The sequence below is a fragment of the Poecilia mexicana genome, unplaced genomic scaffold (assembly GCF_051168715.1).
Source record: "Poecilia mexicana isolate PSO_F unplaced genomic scaffold, ASM5116871v1 scaffold_7, whole genome shotgun sequence".
Lineage (NCBI taxonomy): Eukaryota > Metazoa > Chordata > Actinopteri > Cyprinodontiformes > Poeciliidae > Poecilia > Poecilia mexicana.
In genome coordinates, this window is record NW_028263376.1 from 8382501 (window position 1) to 8400896 (window position 18396).

General features: G+C 37.9%; 1 protein-coding gene across 1 annotated transcript; it reads left to right on the forward strand.

The window, feature by feature from the left end:
* Positions 1 to 979: 979 nt before the first annotated feature.
* clcnk (chloride voltage-gated channel K) lies at positions 980 to 18060 on the forward strand. Its single transcript, XM_015001047.2, has 19 exons — positions 980 to 1130; positions 1727 to 1858; positions 2603 to 2731; positions 3197 to 3336; positions 3469 to 3546; positions 3795 to 3867; positions 5375 to 5500; positions 6995 to 7079; positions 7377 to 7478; positions 7675 to 7759; positions 8347 to 8502; positions 9151 to 9220; positions 10233 to 10343; positions 11457 to 11673; positions 13078 to 13211; positions 13569 to 13639; positions 13995 to 14075; positions 16993 to 17079; positions 17208 to 18060. The coding sequence occupies exons 1-19, from the start codon at positions 980 to 982 to the stop codon at positions 17244 to 17246; spliced, it is 2067 nt and encodes a 688-aa protein (XP_014856533.2). The 3' UTR covers positions 17247 to 18060.
* Positions 18061 to 18396: the final 336 nt, after the last annotated feature.

The following is an 18396-nucleotide window of genomic DNA, read 5'->3' on the forward strand; positions in this document are numbered from 1 at the left end:
ACACAGATAGGAGCTCTCTCTCTCTCTCTCTCTCTCTCCGTCTTGCTCTCTCTCTCTCTCTCTCTCTCTCTCTGTATTTGTATATATGGATGTGAGAGGGTTGGTGCTCACATCATGCTGATTCCAAGGCTCTAAAAATAACACAAGTGCTAATTAAAAGCATACATGGAAGGAATAGCTGAGGAAGATAAACATTAGCTAAGAGCTCATTAAAAAAAAGACAAATGGTGTGAACAATGATTACATTGACCTTCAACAGGTTACTGAGGCTATACTTTGATTTCCTATGAAGTGTGAAACAATTACAGGATTGGGGGTATTCTAAGAAAAAGGTATTTGAAACCATAACTTTTGGAAAAGCTCAGGCAGGAATAATAATTTATGTCCAAGACTGTGTTTATAAAAGTGTTGGAATAAATAGTAATAATTAAAAAGTCAAGCATTAAGTCTATAAATGAAGACACTTAATTTGATAATCAAAAGCACTTTTTGGTGATGAGAAAGTGAATAAATGAATGAACAAATGCATGCTATTTTATATTTATTCGCATGCGCCACAACGCAAAAACACACCTGTGTTAAAAAGGGAAATGATTGCAATACATTTATTTTTCTTTAAACTTTTGCTGACGGGCTGGAATTACAACATAATATTCTATATATGTAAAAATCGTAGAGTGATGGAGTCAATAAAATTCTGTGAAAAACAGAAATGAAGGTCACCTTCAAATGTTCCTCCAAAGAGTTAATATTAGCTACTCTTCCAAGCATGACCGCTCCATCACATTTATGCAAATACCTTAACAGAGGTCAGTCACAACCCAGATACACACCTAGCCACACCACACACACTTCTGCTTACAACTTTACTGATAGAACTCAGCACCTCCACGCAGAAGGTGAGTCCACCTGCCCCATTAACTCATATTTCACTCTCAAGTATATTTGATTCCTGCATTTTACTATATTTCAGGGCAACATGAAGAGCTTTGATAAGTCACTGGAGATAGAAACAGAGGAGGAAGGTAATGGCCAGAAGCAAGAAAATAACTCAGAAGCATCCCATAATATAACCCCACTTCTGCTGGACTCATGGAAGCCATACAAGGGAACCCGTGCAAATGTCAAAGGTTAGTGATGTGAAAAACGAGCAAATCCTTAGTTCAAAGACTAGTAATCTGGAAAAGTATCTGTAATAGTTCATTTTAGCTATTGATAAGTTCAAGGACAAGTTAGTCGATACGCATCAAGCTTATGAAGATGAGAATTAATATTTTCTGATTTGTCGACGTGTAATTTCCGAACATAGACTTAAGGTCAAAAGAGGTTATTGGGTTTTCTGAAATGCATAAGTGATGCAAAAGTATAACAAAGTTAAGGAATCTGGCCATGAATGTTTCTTTTCACAATTTTCCTTGCTAACAAGAGTGCATCCTTGCATGAATATCCTTTCCTCTATTTTCTTGCTATTTCAATGGCAATTTGTCTCTAACACTTATCTTCCTGCATTAACGTTTTTTGAAGAAGTGGGAAAAAGTCTCGTCAGTCATTCTGTTCAGTTTGCTCTTGTGTCGTCCTCTACCTAAATGTGTGTCTACAACAGCTTTGTAGTGCCAATCAGGAAGCTACGGAGAAAGTTTCCAAAGAAAAAAAGAAATCTTTGTGTGGCGCAGACATTAAAGGCGTTTCAATTTGTCACAAATCACATGACTTTTTGTCTTTAAAGAGCGGCTGTTAAAGCTGAGAGATTGTTTGGAAAGCGTCTGTGGGATTCAGTGGTATGGATTCGCTACTTTGGGCATTTTGACAGCCGTCCTAAGTTTCCTCATGGACTTCAGTGTGGCAAAGCTGCTGCAAGGTACACAAACATACACACACATTGTCAGCTTCTGTGAATTATAATCTGAGAGAGCACAAGAAAGTTTCTAGCAATGGTATCCCCAGTTTTTTCATTACAAATGCAAGCTTTTAGGTATTTTTGTTGGAAATTTATGTGGCAAATCAACACAAAGCAATGCACAATTGTGAGGGAGATAAGTTTAGTTGGTTTTCAATATATATATTTTTTACAACAAAAAATATTAATTGCAGTGCTGTGGCTCTGTTCAGAGCCAGTGTCCTGCTGGAATTAGAGTCTTAAGTCTTTTGTGGCCTCCACAAGGTTTACTTCCAAGATTTTCTGGTATTTAGTTCCATCCTTCCTCCCACAAAGTCTCATTAACATCCCTGTCCCTGCTGAGGAAAAGAGTCCAGACATTATGAGTATCATGTTTCACTTTGGGAATGATGTATTCAGGGTGAAGTGCAGTGTTAATTATCCTCTGTTTGAATGGTGTCCAAACAGTCCATATTTGGTCTCGTCCTACCAGGAAAGTTTGTTTTACATTTAACGTGTCCCTGCTTGACCTGAGGTAAACTGGAACAGTATTTCGAAAATGCTTATCTCGACAACAAGTTTCTCCTTGACACTCTTCCATGAAGTCCTGGTTTGTGGTTGGTGAGGAAGGCAATCTAACGAGGAAGAATATTTATTGAATGTAGAGCAAATACAAAATGGAAATGCAGAGGAGGATGACTATGTGATCTTTTGTTACATCCTCAGCTCATCTGTGGCTTTATGGAAAGCTGGAAGGCCACATTCTGCTGCAGTTCCTCTGCTGGACACTATACCCAGCATGCATCTGTGCTTTCGCCTCATCTTTCTCCCATAACATCTGTCCCTTCTCCACAGGTTTGTCCACAAACAATTACTATACATTGCCTATATCTCTGATGGAACTCCCTTTAGGGATTTCTCCCTGGTGGGGTCTGAATACCGTCACCATCAGTGTCATCTTGGAAAACATCAATAGAAGAAAAATAAGTGTATTTTTCCTGTTACTTTGTTTCTTTTAGAAATATCTATTCCTGATCAAAATTAAATATTCCTGAGGTAAAAAGCAAAATTAAGTAGTTTATTGTTCTTTCTCTTCCAGTGAAAGACTATGACATGACATTTGGAGACACTTCTTCACATCAGCAAACTAAATATTCTATAACGTTTCAGTTTCAGCCTCTTTGACTGTCCTTGATGTCTCCCAGCTTTTCTCAGAATCCCTGAAGTATCATTTTAGGGTTAATCTTATTTTTCGTTAGTGGGACCTTTTCGATTGTTATTCTGCCTTTTGGTTTATGTTCCATTATTATTTTTGCTCAGGCTCTGGTGTACCAGAAGTGAGAACCATGCTGTCTGGCATTGAAGTGCCTCATTACTTGTCTCTCACTAATATGTTCACTAAGTTTCTGGGTCTTACCTGCACACTGGCTGCAGGCAGCACTGTTTTCCTTGGCAAAGTTGTAAGTAATGATTTGGAGCAACAATTTTCTCATAATATAGATGTACTCATGCAGCTAATACACACTGCAGGTGTTTTTTTTGTTTTGTTTTGTTTTTTTACAACTTTCTCCCTCTTAACGTCTTAAATTCAGGGTCCATTTGTGCATCTTTCCACCATGTTAGGAGCCTATTTGGACAGGCTTTGCAGACTCATTCAAGGCAAAAAGAAGGTAAAACCAGCTATTTGTTCAAATGTTTAAATCCTATAGTTTCATTCTATTTCCATTTCCAAATCCATATGTAGTTTGTATATTCATTGATTTTCAGGAAATCATTTAGGATTTCTCATCAGTTTTTTCCTAAGTATTTCAAACGTTATGGTTTTCTGTCTGTGCAAAACACGAAATATCAGCTGCAGTTAGTTTGTGTGGGTCTGAATGAGAATTATTCACCACAACATGTGTTTTATGATCTCCAGGATGCAGGAACAGAGATGATGGTTGTAGCTGCTGCGGTTGGAGTAGCAAGCTGCTTTGGAGCGCCCGTCAGTGGTGAGAGAAATTGATGTAAAGGACATATTTAATGCATGTGCCACATTGGTTTACTTCATATAAATTTAATGCATCTTACATTTATTTTGCTTCTGGAGGATTACACACAGTGTAGTGAGAGATTTGTTCTAAATATATACTTTCAGATTCTGTCTTTGGTATTTTTCATAGATCAGTGAAGACATGCTGCTTAAAACTGTTCCTAAAGTTCCATTTCAAAACAGATTATTTAATAACTTGTCTTTTTTTCCATTGACACAACATTTGGTCATCTATTTAGTCTTTTTGAAAAATGTATAGAGTTCAAAATAAAGCAACACACACAGTATCAATCTGAAACTATGATGGTTCTTGCAGCCCTTGCTACTGTGCACAGTACTCTTGATTTTGTGTTGTTGTTGGTTTTACATTTTTACATAATCAGTGAAGAAACAATAAGCCCAGGTGTAACTACTCTGTGCTCTACTACACAGCTTTGAAACAAGTCTCATTGTAAGGTAGTTCCAATGTCAAAACACAATGAGAATTTTATGTATTTATTTTGCTTTTTAACACATTTAAAATAAAAAAATAAAAGGTGATCCAACTTAAAAATTGTAGTTAATTTTGTAAAGTGATCAAATTAAGTTTATCTAAGTAAATATATTAAATTCATGAAGTGATCATGTTAAGCAAAACATAAATAAATTAAGTTTAGCAAACTTAATGTAATTACATGTAGCAAATTAATATGTATATTTCTAAATTTGGAGTTTAGAAAAAAGTTTGCAATATGTTTCAAAGAATCTCTGTTCATAGTAGATCACTTAGGTTCAGGTCGTGTCACCTGTCACAGTGTTATTTATTTTGGTCGAGAGTTTGTCTCATGTTGTCTAAATGCTGTGAAAATCATGATAAATGCAACTTTGCTCTGCTTGCGGTGCTTACACTGTTAAAACTCAAGGGGGCGCCCCATCTCCATTGACACGTGCAAGTAATAAATGAAAAAACATTTTCTCTTTTTGAACGAGTGTGCCATGCCCTGATGGCGCCCTGGGCAGAGAACCATGTTGCACATAACAAAAACCAATAATTTGATAATGATGTTGGGACAAACAGCCACAAGACATTGAAAGACCACCAGAGGGCTCAGAGAAATATTGATAAAGCAAATCTTAATACACAACAAGAAAGCCTTGCTTTCTGTACAAAATGTATTTATAGAAAATGAGGGAAAATATCTAATTTTTTTAAATATACAATTTCCCTACAAGTAAGAGAAGGTATTTTCCGAATCCACGGTTTCAACCTTTTTTCCCCTCTATGTCTATTTGTTCATCTTTTTGTCCTTCAGACCAATTCTTGACACCAGAGTGTGAGACCAACATTGCCATGACACAACTAACATAAAAATAGGTTGCGTTGTAACACCTGAAATAAAACATGCATGCCTCTCAACACAGGAAGATATCTTAACATACTATAAATGTACATATTTGTAATATGTATTTGTCCATTTGTGGTGTAGGTGTGCTGTTCAGTGTGGAGGTGATGAGCTCTCACTTTGCCCTGAGGCATTACTGCCCGTGTTTCTTCTCGGCTGCCTGCGGGGGTCTGACCTTTCACCTGCTGTCGGCGTGGAGCAGAGATGGAGGTGAAGGGTCTGTCAGTCGAGACGCAACGTCAGTGTTATCTGGATTCGATGTGATTACAGTTCAGAAAGAACATTTTATAACACTTTTCTAAGTTTTTGAACTTGAGGTTCTGTTATTTAAGGTTATAAGCTGTATAAAGAGTTAATGAGACTGTGTCTTTTTTGTGTATAAATCCTGTTTAGTTGTTGTTAGAGGTTGAAACTTAATGGAAATGCTTTTTTTTTTGTAACCCTTTAAACTGTTACCGTACTTTTTTCAGGAACGTTATTTACAAACACTCATTCACCAAGAAGGGGAAGTAGAAAGCGATACGTTTTTAGTCATGTTATATTGTGCTACCGAAAAAGGTCCAAGTATCATTGAATCATTGTGAAGGTGTATTTAATGAGGAAAAATGAACTTATAATGGCTGGAGAAAGGAAAGAAAGAACCACAGGAAGCAAACTGGTGAAACGTTGGAGGGATCAGACAAAGAACGAACGCAAAGCAGTGCTGTAAAAAGCAAATTTAAACTGGAAAGAAAAGGAGTCGAGGCAACTGGGGAAAAATGACCAGTACATTTTGCAGTTTATGTTTATACTCTGAATGTACAATTGTAATATTATCTAAGACATTACCGACAAGCAGGTGGGTGGCATCCAAAAATTGTACTCAAGTAAGAGTAGCACTACTTTAACGTATTTTTTGCTCAAGTTAAAGTAAAGTGTAGACGTCCAAGAATTTACTCCAGAGTATTTGGCAACTAGGCAACTCAAGAACTGAGTAACTGATCAAAAACATCAAGCGTTTAATATTTTTTAAAAATGCACCATCAGACGGACCATGTAAGTGGAAATGTATGTATGTTTGGATGTATTTTAAGGACCCAAAATGAAATAATTAACATAAACGACATAATTACAAAAAAAACAAAACAAATCAATTTATTTCAGTATGAAACTTAAAAAAAAAACTGCAGGTTTGTGTCCATGTCTGAGTTTTTCAATAAAACAAGCTTGTTGTTTATGATGTGAAGTTACTCACAGTGGGTGAGGAAACCAGAAATTTGACTGAAGTGAGTAGCGATACGTCATTATGTTACTTCAGTAAATGTAAATGGTACAGCCTGGTAAAATATATTTAGTAGAGTACATTTTTCCAAAAAGTTACTCAAGTAAATATAACTGAGCAAATATAACTAGTTACCACCCATCTAACCTCTCAACTGAACCTCAAAAATTCAAAACTATTCGTTTAACGGAGCACAGAAACGTCATCTATTTCAAAGAACAAGGTCTGATCTACAGGTAAATGTAACACTTTCACATGTTCACTTGTCAGCAGTGTTGTAAATAATCGAATAATTTGCAGTGTCAATTACCTGGAAAAACAAACAAAAAACTATCCAATGCATTTGGGGTAACTGTAAATTTCATTAAAACATCAGTGCAATAATGTGAGTGAATATTAGATCTTTGCCCGACTGTTGATTCCAATTTGCTTTGTGTCCGCAGAGACTCTTCAGGCGTTGTTCAAAACCAATTTCCCCACCGCTACACCTTTCTTCCCACTGGAGATCCTGCTGTTTGCTTTGCTGGGGTTAGTTGACTATGACAGCTTCTGCTTAGTTCAACAAAACCTCAATTTGTCTTTGGCTGCCTAATAAAAACTGACATTTGGTTTTAATATTAATATCAGAGAGTAAGGTCCTCTGTGTTTTCCTTCAGTTTTAATTAGCAGTTCTAGTTTTTTTCCCCCCTCTCTTTTACATCATTTCCTGGCCTCCCTCCTCTGCAACCCTTCCCCAGGCCTAATGACTTCCGATCATCGTCTGCTGCCTGAATGAAAATGACTCCCAGGTTTCTCATTCTGGACTGTGTCGCTGTCTGAAAACAGGCTGCTGTGCGGGGCCGGGAGCCGCTTCTACCTCTTCTGCCACCGCTGGATCCTGAAGTTCACCAAAACGAATCGGGTCTTCCTTACGATGCTGACAACAGAGTGAGGCTTCTTTACAATGAGAGTGTGAGACAGTGATGAGTCACCTGCAGAGTCTTTTAAAAGCATCCATAATGATACTATTGATCTATTTTTCATTTACTAACTTCTTTTCTAGAACACACAGAGCATCTAAATGAAAAAACAAAAAACAAAACAAAGAACCAAATGTCTGTGTTGTGTGAAAACCTCTCTGCAGGAAGGGTCTGTACTCTGGTCTTGTTGTTTTCTTTCTGGCATTGCTGACGTTTCCCCACTCCGCAGGTCAATACCTGGCCTCTAAGGTGAGAGACAAGAGCATTTAAAAGCTGAGCCACACAATCAATAAGCTGGTTCTATTGTTTGTTGTGGGTAAATTGTTTAAAATAGGGGTATCCTGGTTTTTCCTATACCTAAAGAAGGATATGTGCTTTTCAAGTTTGTTTTACAGATAAAAGTATCTGGGGTACATATTTATTCAGCCTCCTAACCGCCTGTGTTCCTTGGTCTTTGTGACTCTTTTTGTTTCTCGTTCTCTAACAAACGTCTGACCAGCTGGAGTTACAATGAGGTGAAAAAGCACACGAGTTGATCCTGTTTACTAACAGGGGACTTGTGGTGACAATTGGATTTTAAAGAGGTGAATACATCCCTCTCTTCTCAGATTTTCATTTGTAAAATATTTTTGAGAATGATCAACAATGGGTGTTTGTGTAACGTATAATCTTTTGAACATGGACTGATCTACGGTGAATGTACCCCAAATTAGTTTTAGTTTACAGCCCAAAAAATCTCGGGGAATCAGCACCTTGTTACTTATGGGTTTGTTTGTTTCACACCAGCTTTGGTCGAGGTCAGACTGTAATCTAAATGTCACTTATCTGTGTATCAGTGGACCACAAAGCAGCTCCTCACTTCCCTCCTGGACAGCAGACAATGGAGCTCTCAGTCCCACAATGCATCTGTGCGACTGGAGCTGGACTCGCTGGAGTGGAGCTCGTCGGGCGCCCCCATTTTCCTGTCCTTGGCTTTCTTTCTGCTCATGAAGGTACAAATAATTTAAAGGTCAATTATGGATCTGCTATTTTCCACCGGCCTTCCAACTCCTCAAAGGCATAAAGGCATTAACATTTTCACAATAGAAAACGCAAACAAAAGCCATTGTAACCTTTCAGGCAGAAATGTCTGACACATAATATTTAGACACCATGGCTGCGAATGCAAGGAGTGATTTTACGCACTCTATTTCATTGCATTTATTCAAAAGAAATGTTTCAAATGTAGAAATGTGTTCCTGTCGAGGAGCTTCAGACGCCCTCTCAATCATAAATTCAACGCACACTTGAGTGCAGTTCGTTCAGGATTTGTTTACTACAGCTTCCTTCCTCATGCTGCATCCAAATGGAAATGAGACAGATTCAGTATTCATGAGAGCAAAAACTGAGCTGGCATACAAACACACACACACACGCGCACACACGCACACACCCACGCACAAAACACACGCACACACACACACACGCACACACCCACGCATAAACACACGCACACACACACACACACGCACACACGCACGCACAAACACACGCACACACACACTTCCCTGCGTGCAAGTTGCGAGTGACTCATCATTGGTGCAGGTGTCAGCAGAGCCGAAAGGATTTAACCGTCTTGTTCCTCTGTTGTTGATCCGGAGATGTGGATGTTGGTCCTGGCCTGCACGCTGCCTCTGCCAGCGGGATACTTCATGCCTGTGTTTGTCTATGGTGAGTGACGGGACACAACCTAAACAAGATGTTCAGCTTGAATGCCCAGAAAAAACATGGGTCATGTTTAAATTTAAGTTTGGCAGTCCAGTCAAGACTGAGATCCTCAGAGTAAGACATGACCTCTTCGGCATCAACGTGAAATTGTGATTCTGACATGAAGTGAAACGTATTGCAGAAACAGCCACTAAATGATGGGTGTCACTTTACAATAAGGCTCCTCTTCGTAGATGGCTACTAAATAGTTTGTAGATATGTTATCCGTTCATCTATAAACGCTATAAAAAACATTGTTATTATGCAGTAATTGAGCGTGAGAAGGAGACTATATGCAAGAAACATACGTTTATAAATGTTAATTGTGCTTACAAATTAGTCTAATATGTTTAGAATTACAACTCTAGATAAGATATATAGATGAACAGACTTGATTCACTGTCTGGCAAGAAACAGGCAGATTTTTTCCTCCTTCTCATCCTTAATTAATACATAATAAATTATTAGTTTTTTGTGATTGAAAAAGGCTTTAGAGATTAAAAAGGGGAGCCTTATAGTAAAGTGGTCTTATTGGCCTATGTCATTTTTTGCCAAAGTGATTTTTTTTTTTGCCTAAATCATCATTTGACAAAAAAAAAAAAAAAAAAGAGAGACCCTTTCGGCCATTATTTTTGAAAGGTTATACAAGGAAGCCTTTATATCTGAATAAAGTCTGCTAGCCTTCATTCAGATAAATGACTGAAAGAGTGCAGCAACAGGTGGGGGAGGGATGAGTTCTGTATTAATTTGTGTCTAACACAGCCAGACGAAAAACTCCATTAACTCCTGTAAAAATTACAGGAAACCTTTACAAATGCAGTTGGTTTTGGAACCAAGTGTAGTCTTAGTGTTACAGTGGAGTTTGAAACAAATTTTTGAAAACCTTGGTTTATGTTGATACCAGGAGCTGGTGAGTGCAAACTCATCAGATATTCTGTGTGTGTAAAAACCCAGAGAGCTTTTTGCTCTTCCTCAGGGGCAGCTGTGGGTCGTCTGTTTGGTGAGGGAGTTGCCTACGTTACCACTGGGAGAGATGTTTTAGGACAACAGTGGACATCTGTAAATCCTGGAGGCTACGCTCTTGCAGGTAGAAAACAATATAATCTATATTCCTTTGCTCCTGATATACATGTGTGGACAAAATGGTTGGAACTGCTCTGTTACTGAAATAACTAGAATTGGACAAAAGTAGTAATATATGACAATTTAGTAAATATTAGCCAATGAAAAACAGATTTTTATTGTCACTAAGAATAAATGAGAAAAAAAACAGATGAAGAACGATCTATCTATCTATCTATCTATCTATCTATCTATCTATCTATCTATCTATCTATCTATCTATCTATCTATCTATCTATCTATCTATCTATCTGTCTGTCTGTCTGTCTGTCTGTCTGTCTGTCTGTCTGTCTGTCATCTTTTATTTATTTATCTTTTGATGTGATATTCTGAGATATCATCAATAATAGTTCACTTACCCGCGGAAGAAAATTTTAATAACATGAGTTATTTTTAATAAAAGGGGCTTTTAGTGAGTTTTGTGGAAAGTAAATAAATCCTCATTAAAGTGAAATCTAACAAGATACTCAGACTGTATCATTCTGTAACAAAGCTGACTTTGCAGATCAGCCTCTTATGAGTCTGACAGCACGACTACAGAAACCTTGTTAGCCTTCGCCACTCTGAGGACTGATTACATTTTTAACAAACTACGATGTGACATCTTCCTTTGACAGCTATGGAAGTTATTGGCTTTAATAAGCTCCCAGAAACTCAGTTAATAAAAATCCAAGCCACCTCATTAAGGGGGTGAATTATTTTGATCCACTATTATTCAGCAATATAAAGATATGCTTGTTAGCTTGACAGAGTTAGTCAAAGTGGCCAAGAATTATTTATTCGCATTGCCAAGACTGTGTGTTGCGTATTGAACTTTCAACCCAAGACAGCCAGTCATTAAATGTGTTCACTTAAAGTTGTATATCTAACACTCTGCAACATGTTAAATATATCTTCTGATCCATCTGCTCCAAGCAGATTTAATGTTTTTAGACTTAAATGGATTTTATATCAGGATGTATGAATGTAAATGTATTTTAACGTAGCCAACAGTTCAACACAAAACTTGCGATACTTGTGCGTAAGCTGCACTGAACATCGATGAGCAGCTAATTTGATCATTGCTTCTGCCTCGTAGGTGCAGCTGCCTTCTCTGGTGCTGTCACCCACACTCTGTCCCCGGCTCTGCTGGCCGTGGAGCTAACAGGGCAGGTCACCCACGCTGTGCCTGCCCTCCTGTCCACTCTGCTGGCCAACGCCCTGGCACGCTCCAGGAACGGCCTGTCTTTCTACGACGGCCTTTCTATCAGTAAAAAGCTCCCACACCTGCCCTCGCTGAAGAAGGCATGTCCACAGTAAGGAGAACCAAAGGGCAAATTATTCAATATTGACAAATCTAACCATAATTACCTCAATTACCTCTAACTTTGAGAGCAAGTTAGAGTCTGTGCTGTCGGCTGAGGAGAGGCTGAGGTGGAGATTTGTTTAATTTTTTTTAATATTATTTTCAGACCTTCCTAACAGCAAATGCTTTCAAAATTGACGCCGGCAGCTTTGGTGTTTATTACTGTCTGTGAAAGGAAAGGTGCTCTGACTTTCACAGAGGTCAAACAATTTTATTATTTTATTATTGTATCTTTTAATTGATTTTATGTATTTTGCCCTTGAATGTCGAGAAAGGCACCTATAGATAAATATTATTATTATTATTATTATTATTATTATTATTATTAGTGCATGCTTGCTTTTTCATTTTCATTTAATGACAAGATTTAGTGTCAAACTACAAAACATTTTTTTAAACAAATCTCCATTGGTTGATAATTTCTGTTAAATGAAGTAAAGATAAGTAATAAAAAAAATGCCATTTGTTGAGACATTACTGTTGAATAAAATGTTCCCAAATTTGTACTCTCAAAGCCTCACCATGACTCACAGCAATTAATCAATGAATAACAAATTAAGCTAGAAAAAAAAGTTGATTCTGTAAACCAAACATAGCGTCACACATTGTTATAAACTCATTATTTTTGCAATAAATCTGCTTTGAAAGAGTACTTTTATTGATTTAAAAAAATCCACACTCTAAATGGGTAGTTGTGTTAAATAAGCAATTTCAAAATGAAATTGGACTTTAATTTACCAGATAAGACAACAAACATTATGAAACTTTGTTGATGATTTCATTCAGTTTGTATCACTGCAGAAACCACTGAGCAATGGTTTCTTTAAAAAGCAAACTTTAGTAATAACAGAAATAAGAAATGTATTTCACAGTAAGAATTTATTTTTCACATCTTCACTGATTAATAATATATGAACTAATATTATTATATTATTAACAATACAGACAGACAGACAGACAGACAGACAGACAGACAGATAGATACTGTACATAGGGCTCTAATCTAAAGTTTACAGAAAAAATGGAGTGCAGTTTAGTTTATTTATTTATTCCAAATATATTCACATTCACAATTCAAATACCATTGAAAAATAGTATAATTTTTTTTATAAGTTGTTATAAAAAACTTACTCTTAAACCCTTTCCTGTATTTGTCTTATTTTTTTTTTACACATTATCCTTTATTTGAAAAAAAAAACGAAAACATAAATATATAATATATGTTATTTGCTGTTACAGCTGAATTGTGTCAAAATCTGAATTCAGTAAAATCAAAACATATTCTGTTTTCCTGTCACTTGTAGCAACCCTGGATGGTTTTGTCTGAGGTTTTATGTAATTTGTGTCCTTTTAGGCTTCCGTCCACACCACTGGGGCAGGTTATGGGGGTGAAATCAGTGCAGCTTCAGAAAGCAGCTGGGCCAGCAGAGGTTCAGTCTGCTGTCAGCAACAGCAGTGAAGCACAAATCCCCGTGGTGGACTCACACGGTATGCAAAGAGCTGTAGATATACATGCACTCTACTGACTCAGACCGGACGCACAGAAAGCAAAGACAGGAGAAGCGTGGTGGATTACACACACAAAATCTACAGCGTTCTTTAGAAAGTGCTGTGAAACTCACTATTACCCAGCGAGACTGACTGAAGCAGTTCAGTGGAGTGAAAGTACAAAAGTTCTCAGAGAAGACAATTTTGTGAAAATGGACTTCTGAGCCTTTCAGCAGCAATCATATGGGGCAATTTTTATGTCTGGAACTTTTGACCCATCAAAATACTGATTGCCTCACTTTTACACCATCTGTGAAGAAAATGTTACCTTTTTTGGTTCTGCTTTGTTTTTGTCAGAGTCGCAGGTGTTTCTGGGCTGCGTTCTGCGGTCGGAGCTGCTGCTGTTCCTGCATCGCTGTCAGACTCAGGTAAACAGGTGCAAACAAAGGCAGGGATTGGTGCAAAGCGTAGAGGAGCTGTTTAGAAAGCAGACCTTGTCTGTAAAATCCCCCTGGGTGAAAAAAAAAAGGAGGATGGAAGCATGATGTACAGACAGGACTGCCGAGCGAGAGTCTGATGTAAAAACTCATTTTATTACAGCTCACATCCATCTGAAGGCAACATCTACTCACAAATAAATGCTGCTTATCAAATAATTGCGCCACAGCTTTGGTGGAGGATTAAGTTTAAGAATATATGAAAAGAGACTGTAAGAGGTCAGTGGGAACAGCTGAGGCTGAATCCTGCTTCTTCATAAATTGGATGATTATTGCCTTTGTGCAGCGCATTGAGGGACGACTGGATGAGGTCTGCAGCATACGTCCAAACTCGGTTGTGGTCTCGCCTCACAACACAGTGCAGGAGGTGAGGAGATGCATAACACACTAAATCAACTTCAGACCGAGTCTGGGATTCCACCTTTTACACTGCAAACACAAAATCTTACCAAGGGTTTTTGTCTAGTTTCTAGTGCAAATATCTTAGTACACTTAAAATAAGACAAAACTGACTTAAACGTAAATTATCAGCAAGGTACAGAAGTTTATTTTAAGTCAATAATAAAAAATATTAGTTTCACCGGGAGATTATTTCACTTTTAACATAAGCAACATATTTTGTAATGAGTGGAAAAACCAGTACATTTATCAATATTAACAAATTATTGACTAAAATCAAGCTCCTAAACCTTGCTGAGAAGAGTCTTGTAAGTTAGCTTTGTCTTATTTCAACTGTGCTAAGACATTTGCCGTAGAAATAGACAAAAAAATACTTAGTAAGATTTTGAATTTTTTGCATTGAATTTTTGTATTTTTGCAAAACACATTACAACACCAATTCCACTGAAGTTATGACATTGTGTAAAACTTAGATAAAACAGAATAAGATGATTAGTAAATCCTGTTCAGTAAATATTCAATAGAATACACATCACTTTTTCCACCTGATAGGCGTTTGGGAGCAGAGGACTAATTTTTGAAGCTTAGTAGGTGGAGTGTTTTCCTTCTTGGCGTATAACTTCAGTTGACAGACCATTAGGGCCATACCAGCAAAAATAAAGAAAACAGAGTCATAGAATTACAAGAATAAACTCATAATATTATGACTTTATTCTTATATTACTATATTTACAGTGATATTTAAATATCTCTTCTTTGTTGTGTATTCAACTGAATATAGGTTGACAAGGATTTGCAAATCATCTCATTTTACTCAATTTCATAACTTCATTGGAATTTGGTTTGTAAATAGATAGAATTGCTGGGGAATTTTTTTTCCCCATAAATATGTATACATGCACTGTTTTTGTTTCTACTAAAGAAGAGTGTTGAGTGTTGTATCATCAATCTGTGTACTCTGGGACTCATGAGTGCTTATCGGAAAGACAAATTTAGGGAAGAAACAGTCTCTATAGTGGTTTGTTTCCATAGCTCTGATCAAAAGGTATAAATCCAAACAGTTTGTGTCCAGGATGTGTATGGTTTCGTGCAAATCCTGGAAGGGGGGGGATTGTCAGCCCAGATGATCGTCTCTTCAGACCTGATTCCTTGCAGTCTGGTCCTGTCATGTTTTGTATCACATCCTGTTCACACTGGATGTGAACAGGACAGACTGAGTAACGGCTGTGTGAAAGAAGACCAGAAGTCTCTGCTAGGCGTCTTCTGAACAGTCGCTACGCACCACAAAATTAGTCGATCTGATCCTTGACTGGCCCAGATTGGTGATCAGATGGTGACAAATGACCAGGATGCATTTTTAAATGACTTCTTCTGTTCGTCTTATGATTTCAAGTATTGTTCACGTTTATCAAGCCAAGAAACAAAATGTGTTTGCATTTCTATTTTTAACGGTGCAGACTGGCTGGAACTGTGGGATGTGAGTCCACGTGAACGCTTACTGTACATTTGGACAACAAAATGAAAAACTCAGTGTACGAAGAGCTTTTGAATAAAAGTGCGAGGTTACAGACGCAGTAACAAGTGATTTATGGAGACCCTGTGCACACAGCAGAAAATTGCCATAAAGCAGCAGAGGATAGAGAAAGTACATAATGCAAGCGGCATCTCCGTGTATTCCTCAAAGCTTTCTTTGTTCGAGTGTGCAGTATAGCCATTTGTCCATTCCTCCTGATAGAACTGCTCACAGTTTTTCCACTTATGCTCACATGTCTTCTCTGGAACAGAAATGGACGTTTTGTGATGGCCAGAACCTCGGCTTTGTCGTCCTTATGTTATCCTTATAAATGGTAAAAATGCCTCATCATAAGTGGTAAATATTCAAATGTAGCTCGTACTCATTCATGAGTAATAAGGAATTATTAGCGTAAAACAAGCTCCGATATCCTGCTGAAGAGTTGTAAGTTAGTTACAAATATCAAGTGAACTGAGATATTTGGACTTGATAGAAGAAAAAATACTTGCCAATATTTTATTCACTATGTGAATATTTGGCATCAGCTGTAAGTGTGTCTCCTTTCTCATGTTAATACAAAACCGTTTTGACTTTAACGTGGTCTTGATTTTAGAGTTACATGAAAACGCTGTGAGTGTGGCACTCAGAGCGAGCCTTCTGAGAATCATTCTCAGAATCTGCAGGGGTTTTTTCGGTCCAGCCAAGCAGCTGGCTTTGAGCAACAGAAACATCTTTACGCAGCAGGGCACTAAGCAGCAGATTGACAGAGCTCAGTGCAGCTTTTAGCACATGAGGCACGCATTTCCCTCTGGACTCTGAGGACCAACAGCATGACACAAAGATGAGTAATCGTTTTCAGGAGCTGGATGAAAACAACCTCATTTTAGTCTGAAATCCGTGAGGGACATGAACATCCAGTCTAATTATCAGAGGTAAAAAAAAGAAAAGAAAAATGACCGTCTGATTAGGGTCATGCTTATAAATCAGGTAAACAGGAAGATAAAATTTCTAGGATTTTTCAAGAAGCTTACAAAAACTAAACGTTAAATTTAAAATAGTTTTTAACTTGTTTTTAATTTCTCCCTGTGTTCTCCCATGCACAGGGAGAACATGCAAACTCTTTAAACCACCATAAACTTGTTGAGAAATTGTATTTCTTAACAAGAATTTATTTTGTCACATATTAGTACTAGATTTATGGGTTAGATTTTCTTTCTTTGTGTGTGTGTGCATGCGTGTGTGTGCAAAATTGTGGTACAACAATTAAAAATGTGCTACTGGAATAGATTTTATTCCTTTTTCATAAGCAGAAAATGACAATGCAAACAATATATATTTTTTAAATCTGTAGTTTCTTTTTCTTCCGTTTCAGGCCTACAACATGCTGAGCGTTGCTCCAGCTCAGACCATATTTGTGGCTGACAGAGGAAAGCTGGTGGGACAGATCACATGGTCAGAGGTACAAACTGAAATATGTGGATTTTTACTGTTCCCTACAAATACTCTGACCTCTGACACGTTTATCATGAGGGAGCAAGTAGCTGGTCAAAGTTTTGCAACTCTCTCTCCCTCTTTCTCTTTTTTCAGATGAAACAAATTTTGGTAGGCTTGGCCAAGGACATCTAAGCAGCGTCAACATGGGATCGGCACTTCCTGTCATCAAATTTAACCCGACATGAATAGCATCTCTCTCTGATTAGCATGCGACAAAGCCCACATCCGATAATGCTATCACTCCTTCATTCCCCAAGTGTAATGATGTTTGCACATCAACAAAACTGTAATTAACTGTCGACTCCGATGGTAAATATTCATTAAAGCTCTTTTTTGCCTTTAATTGTAATCAGCGGTCCAGACAAGCGAGAGCGCACATCATTCACTGATCTGTGCTTTTTGACATGGTAATGAGATAAATACTACTAATATTCAGCAGATGTGAACACAAAGGCTGTTTTAGTAGCTTATTCACCAGTTGCCACAATGAAATCTGTGCTGTTTTCTTCTTCTGATAAGCAAGTCTCACTCAGTGTTTGCTGCTGAGCTACACGTTTGTGCGAAGGAGCAGTGCATCACAGAGCATTTTTTATAAAGTATATTATATATATTCTTTCTCACTATTATGCGCTATTTATGTTGGTATCCTGCATAAAATCCCAATGAAATACACTGAAGGGCTTGGTTGTGACATGACAGAATGGTGTGAATGTGCTCTGCTGTGGACTGTTCCTCTCTGTTTAAGCTGGCTTTGAGGGCACAGAGACCTCATATTACTTTAGAGATGTTTCAGCTTGTGAGGTAATATCCTACCGTAGCGGTGTCAGACTTGCCTTCACCATTAAAAAGAAAAAATGCCAAAGACGGTTTAAAGCTTTTTCTGCAATGTTTTCCTAAAATATTTTTATGCGCATATTTCCTTTGCCTCTCTCAGTGTCATGTCTGCTTCCTAAATAACCCCACATGTCATGTTGCAGAGGGGAAATAGACCTTCATTACTTCTGTACTTTGCTGAAGGGCTGCGATGAGTCACTGGAAACCATTTGTTCAAGTGCATCTACTGTCTGATCTCCTCAAACAGCAGGGGGGAAGCAGCCACGATGCTCAGCACAGCGTCGTGTTGTACAGACGTCCCTCGAAAGATTACGATGACAGGTCGCACCAACCGCTCCTTTCAACGTCCCCCTCACTTTTTCTTTCCCTCCTCTCTCTGTAACACGCAGGGCTGCTGACGTACGTACAGAAACACACACCAATGACGCGTGAGCGGCTCCTTTCCTCC